The sequence below is a fragment of the Lampris incognitus genome, chromosome 1, assembly GCF_029633865.1.
Source record: "Lampris incognitus isolate fLamInc1 chromosome 1, fLamInc1.hap2, whole genome shotgun sequence".
Taxonomy (NCBI): Eukaryota; Metazoa; Chordata; class Actinopteri; order Lampriformes; family Lampridae; genus Lampris; species Lampris incognitus.
The window spans coordinates 16,564,263-16,570,686 of record NC_079211.1 but is presented as its reverse complement, the minus strand read 5'-3'; the positions used below and the strand labels follow the sequence as shown (position 1 = coordinate 16,570,686).

Sequence of the window (6,424 nt, the reverse complement as noted above, 5' to 3'; positions counted from 1 at the left end):
CGGCTCGTCGAGCCTTTTACTCTGAAGGACACATGCACTCGACCGCAATACAACTCGGAAGTAGAACTCGGTTTCCTGAGTCATCGCTCGAGTTCAAAAAAAAATGTGTGCGTCGCATTGAATAACAGGGACCACTAAATCCATCTGTTCATTTGAGGCTGATATTAACGCAAATACTTAATGATGGAAAGTTCCGTGTCTAATGTTGAGATTTGTAATCTCGCCTACACGGGACAGTTTGAAAAATTAAAACAGTGTATTTTTACAGATAAAACGCTCGCCTGCAAAACTGACCAGGTATCACCGAAACGGATCTCGACGATTGCTCTAGCTAAACGCGAAGTTGCCCGGCTGAAAAATAAATACATTGCTGTACATTAACAGAAATGTCTGACGGTCGCTTTTCCGCACTTTCAGGACCACAGAACCGCCCTCCACTGGGCATGTTCGGCTGGCCATACCGATATTGTGCAGTTTCTTCTCGACCTGGGAGTTGAAGTGAATCTACAGGATGATGCAAGTATTAAACTATACGGTTTCCCAGTAGCTTAACAATGGTGCAGTTGCTGTTTGACTCCGAATGCTACCTTGTCCCAGATCATAACAATCCGCTGCTGGTGTGAACTATTCGTTCATCATTTATTCATATTGATTTCTTTCGCTTTTGATCGCTGAGGATGCACTGACACCGACACTAATTCACGACGGTTGTTCTTTCTGTTTTCCATGCATATTTTATTCACAAGAGTCGTGACATTAAAATATAATGAATAACTTTTGATGAAATACGTAGGGACTTCCGTTGGTTGTCTGGCGGTTGAGATCCTTATTTTGTAAATTAATTGATTTTTTTAGCGGTTTATTTGGTGCAAGGGATTTATGTCCAGGTTTATGAAGAAGCTAAATGGAAGTAAAACAGCCTTATAAATAGGGATGCGCAGCTGTATAATGCAGAATAACAAATAATCCAAAACATATGCATCATTATCTAGGAGTTACACCAAGTGCTGTATGATATTATGAGAGAACTCAACCTGAATATTGAAAACAATTTGGACACATTTTAAAAATTGTCACACAAAATAAATCGATGCAAGGCTTGTATACCTTTACATTCAGATTTGATTTTGTCATTTTCCATAAACTAATCAATTACCTCGATTCTTTCATGTAATTTTGTTGATTACAATATGACTGGACTTATCCTGCTAAGAATGAGCCGTTGGACAGTTGCAACTGCGTTGAAGTGGAATGGTTACTGCTGATGCATTATTTCCCAGGCTTCTTGGACTCCTCTTCACATTGCAGCATCTGCAGGCAGAGAGGACATAGTGAGAGCTTTGATATCCAAAGGAGCTCAACTCAATTCTGTAAATCAGAATGGCTGCACCCCGCTGCATTATGCAGCCTCTAAAGACAGATATGAGGTCAGTTTCTCAAACATTTTACTAACATTGACTAAAACTGTTTTATATATGGTGCCATTTGCTTGTGAACTTGGAAGTATTGTAGGATATAGGGGCAGCATGGTGGCCCAGTGGTTAGCACTGTTGCCTCACAGCAAGAAGGTCCTGGGTTCAAACCCCAGGCCATCCCAGGAGTTTGCATGTTCTCCCTGTGTCTGCGTGGGTTTCCTCCCACCATCAAAAGACATGCATGTTAGGGTTAATACTCCTGCCTGTACCCCAGACCAAGGCAATGATTAAGATTAAGGTTACGTTTCCTTTATTAATCCCCTTGGGGAAATTCAGTTAATTCAACAACTGGGCAACCCCAGGGTTCGAACCCAGGACCTTCTTGCTGTGAGGCGACAGTGCTAACCACTGGGCCAGCATGCCCCCAGTGAAAAGAAGAACTGGAGTTGGTCCCTGGGCACTGCAGCTGCCCAGTGCTCCTATACAATTGAATGGGTTAAATATAGAGAACAAATTCATCGTAAGAATACAATTCATTGTAAGGTACAATGACAAAATAAAGTGGCTTTCTTTCTTTCAGAAATAATAGTTGTTGCAAGTAATTTAACCTTTTGTCTTACTTTTAATGATATGCCAAATTCATGGACACATGTATTGACTATGGTCATTTCCATGGTCATGTGGGACACTAAGTTTAAAAGTTTACATTTATGTTGCATTGGTTCTGCCTTTTCAGTCAAAGTGTCCAGTGAGTAATCAGATTTTACTTTAGCTGTTAGATTAATTTGAGAATATTCTATGAAATTATATTTCTTACTGAAATAATATCGCTCAGTGTCGTACAAAAAGTTCTAGGGAGATTTTCGATTGATCCATATTTTTTTACATTTCTTAAAGATGGAGCCTACTGTCCTGGTGGGAAAAAAATACCAACGCTAGAAATAGTTGTATACCATTATCCACAATTATGCCTCTTACTAATAGTTCATAGGGCTTCAGGGTTGAGTCTCTTTACTGTCGTCTGAGGGATATCATGCAGACATTTGTTTTCTGCATACTGCTGTCATTTTCACAATTTCATGTTAATATTCAAATTTATGAATGTCCTTTAGGTCATTCTCAATTGATTTGTTGACTCAATGAAATATGCTACACACAGTTCCTGAATATTAGGCTACTCATAATTTCTCTGTACTAATCAGTGTTGATTACTGTTATGATACTGCAAATAAGGCCCACATTTTGGAGTAGGTGATTTAAAATGAGTTACTGTGCCATGGATTATACACTCACTGGCCACTTTATTAGGTACACCTTGCTAGTACCAGGTTGGACCCCCTTTTGCCTTCAGAACTGCCTTAATCCTTCGTGGCATAGATTCAACAAGGTACTGGAAACATTCCTCAGAGAGTTTGGTCCATATTGACATGATAGCATCATGCAGTTGCTGCAGATTTGTCGGCTGCACATCCATGATGCGAATCTCCCAGTCCACCACATTCCAAAGGTGCTCTATTGGATTGAGATCTGGTGACTGGAGGCCATTTGAGTACAGTGAACTCATTGTCATGTTCAAGAAACCAGTCTGAGATGATTTGAGCTTTATGACATGGCGCGTTATCCTGCTGGAAGTAGCCATCAGAAGATGGGAACACTGTGGTCATAAAGGGATGGACATGGTCAGCAACAATACTCAGGTAGGCTGTGGTGTTGACACGATGCTCAATTGGTACTAAGGGGCCCAAAGTGTGCCAAGAAAATATCCCCCACACCATTACACCACCACCAGCCTGAACCGTTGATACAAGGCAGGATGGATCCATGCTTTCATGTTGTTGACGCCAAATTCTGACCCTACCATCCGAATACTCAGACCAGCCCGTCTGGCACCAACAACCATGCCACGTTCAAAGTCACTTAAATTACCTTTCTTCCCCATTCTGATGCTCGGTTTGAACTGCAGCAGATCGTCTTGACCATGTCTACATGCCTAAATGCATTGAGTTGCTGCCATGTGATTGGCTGATTAGAAATTTGCGTTAACGAGCAGTTGGATGGGTGTGCCTAATAAAGTGGCCGGTGAGTGTATATTATAATAAGTAATTATAATAATAAACTTTATTTATATAGCACTTTTCTTAACGATGTTAAAAAGTGCTTTACAAAATAAATAAAACTAGACAAAGCAAAAATGAAAATAATACCAAAGGACATGAGCACAGAGGAGGTAAAGACAATAAATGAATAAGACCAAGTAAATTGAAGAGAAATAAAAACAGTATAAATAGATAAAGACAAATATCAAACATTTGTAAAAGCTTTCATGAAAAGAAAAGTTTTAAGACAAGATTTAAAAGAAGCTTGAGACTTGGTTTGTCTTAGTTAAACAGGAAGAGAGGTCCATAGTGTGGAGCCTCTAACAGCAAAAACCCTTTGTGACAAACTGAGACCTGGTAATAACCAGCAGGGCTCCATCTGCAGATCTTAACAGTCGAGAGGGCACATACCAGGTCAATAATTCAGAGATGTATTTAGGAGCAAGACCGTTTAAGGTCTTACAAGTAGGCAGTGAAATTTCAACATCAATTCAAAATCTAACAGGGAGCCAGTGTAAGGAGGCAAGCACAGGGGCGATGTGATCATGCCTCTTGTCCCTGTAATGAGCCGAGCAGCGGCATTTTATATCAACTGCAGACGATGGAGGGAGCCCTGGCTGATACCCGAGTAAAGTCAGCTACAGCTGGAGGCTTCTCAGTAAAGTGGGTTGCAGTAATCAAGCTGAGAATAGATAAAAGCATGTACAACTTTTTGTAGATCAGCAGTTGATATAAATGACCTAATTTTAGAGATGATCTTGAGCTGGAAGAAACATGACTAAACAACATTTTTGACTTGATTATCAAAACAAGAGGTTATCATCAAATATTATCCTTAGATTCCTACCAGCCTGCTTAATACTATTTGACAGACCACCATGATTAGTACCAAAAGGCCTGATGGCGTTTGAGGGACTGAACAGAATGACCTTAGACTTATCAACATTAAATATAAGAACATTTTGGAACAGCCAGGATTTAATATCAGAGGCAAGTTGCGAGATTTGCTAAGTTGCTAGGGTCTTTAATATATATAATCCAGTGAGTCAAGTAAATTCTTTATGAGACAGTACAAGCCTGTTTCATGCCATAAGCAATCATCAGCTGTCAATAATATATATATATATATACCTTTGTTAAAAGAAACACTCAATGGTAGGGAAAGTGCTCAACAAATAAGGAGCAAAATAATCCAGTGAGTCAAGTGAATTCTTTATATATATATATATATAATTTGAAAAAAAAATTTTTTTTTGAGCATTGCTGTTTATTGTGCGCAAACAAAGTATTTATTTGTCTTGGTGCTCACTTTTTCCACAGCTCCTTCATATTGTAGGAGTTTACACTTACTATCCACTGGACGGGGCTAAAGACCATGCTTTTTTCCCCCATGATGAGCGCAATCTGAATGTGTTGCGGTGTACATTGTTCGAAACCGTTGCGACGCTGTTTTGATGAATAACTGTTTATAGTTGACAGGAATAGAAGAATGCCTCCTCCCTGGGATGTCCACACCCTTGAATCAGTTTTTACTGAAAAAAGCAAAAAAAAATTGAAAGACAATTACGTTGTGGTGGGACTATCCCTGTTATGGAAACTCTTTGAAAAAAAATATGAAAAGAAAAATAAAGTGTCCTTACTTTGATCATAATAGCAGACAGCTGAGAACATAATCTTCCTTTGCCCAACTGGATTCCCATTTTTGCTTATAAAATCCTTCTACAGCACTCTGGTGTTAGATTGTGATTTCACTTCCTGTGCAGTGACAGGAATTAATGAGACAAGGGTATCACACATGGAACATGTGTAATTCACAATGCCAAGTAATACAGCTTCAATTTCAAAGGGGGTATGTAGAATGTTGAAATTGGTATCCAAAAAACTAAAGGATTCCAAACTAAACCACTCAACTTAGGCTTGTGAGTGACAGATATGGTCCCCCCCTTTTAATAGATAGCTCTGCTGTTGTTGGAAAACGGAGCAGACCCCAATGCCACAGACAAGCTGGAGTCAACTCCCCTACACAGAGCCTCTGCCAAGGGCAACTACCGCCTGATTCAGCTGCTTCTCAAACAGAGCGCCTCCACCAACATCCAAGATTCACAAGGCAACACACCACTGTAAGTGTGTGTGCATGTGTGCGTTCATGCATGTGTGCATGCATGTGTGTGTGTGTGTGTGTTTCAGAGAATGAGTGAGTGTGAGCATGCATATGCTGCATAATTTGTGTTAAGTATGACGTGGCTGGAAACTTTTTGCACCCACTCACTCTTACATGTACAAGCACAATAGATTGAAGTGAGAAAATGCAAAACCTAATTCATATCAGAAGAAAAGTGTGTTTGTCACATGTGACTCTTGAGTGGAATACAAAATTACAATTACAAAAGAAAATAATTTTTGTATTTATAGTTGCATGTTTTTACTTTTACTGATCAGCCACCTGGCATGTGATGAGGAGCGTGTAGAGGCAGCCAAGTTGCTGGTGGAACATGGAGCAAGCATCTACATTGAGAACAAGGAGGAGAAGACCCCCCTTCAGATAGCCAAGGGTGGTCTGGCCACCATACTCCGTAGGATTGTAGAAGGGTGAACCATATACTGCGTTACGGGTCAGGCTCCAGCCAGGATCCACCATATACATCTTCTGATCATATAATGAGAACTGCCATTGGCCCTTCTTCATTAAACTGATTTGAAACCTCCAAACAAGTGCAGGTGAAAGAGGGATAAGAGTGCCCAGAGAAAATTTTGACTGAGATACAACCTCTTCAGATTCTCAAATGAGGTACTTAAAACTGCTAAGACCATAGATATACGAGGGCCATTAGTCAAAGCTGTGTTGATAGGAATCTGTCAGAATGCAGTGCAGACTGCTACGAATGAAGTGTTAGTTGTGAAATAAAATTAAAA

At 39.9% G+C, this 6,424-nt stretch overlaps 1 protein-coding gene across 1 annotated transcript; it reads left to right on the top strand.

The window, feature by feature from the left end:
• Nucleotides 1-92: 92 nt before the first annotated feature.
• On the top strand, nucleotides 93-6,424 carry psmd10 (proteasome 26S subunit, non-ATPase 10). Its single transcript, XM_056290624.1, has 5 exons — nucleotides 93-297; nucleotides 418-516; nucleotides 1,281-1,427; nucleotides 5,465-5,631; nucleotides 5,951-6,424. Exons 1-5 carry the CDS (start codon nucleotides 181-183, stop codon nucleotides 6,102-6,104), a joined length of 684 nt encoding a protein of 227 aa, XP_056146599.1. The 5' UTR covers nucleotides 93-180; the 3' UTR covers nucleotides 6,105-6,424.

Excerpts from the sequence above, each read along its gene's own strand:
- psmd10 (XM_056290624.1), top strand. The coding sequence starts at position 181 with ATGATGGAAAGTTCCGTGTCTAATGTTGAGATTTGTAATCTCGCCTAC. Across the intron at positions 517-1,280 it reads AAGTGAATCTACAGGATGAT|GCTTCTTGGACTCCTCTTCA; the intron begins GCAAGTATTAAA and ends ATTATTTCCCAG. Across the intron at positions 1,428-5,464 it reads CCTCTAAAGACAGATATGAG|ATAGCTCTGCTGTTGTTGGA; the intron begins GTCAGTTTCTCA and ends CCCTTTTAATAG.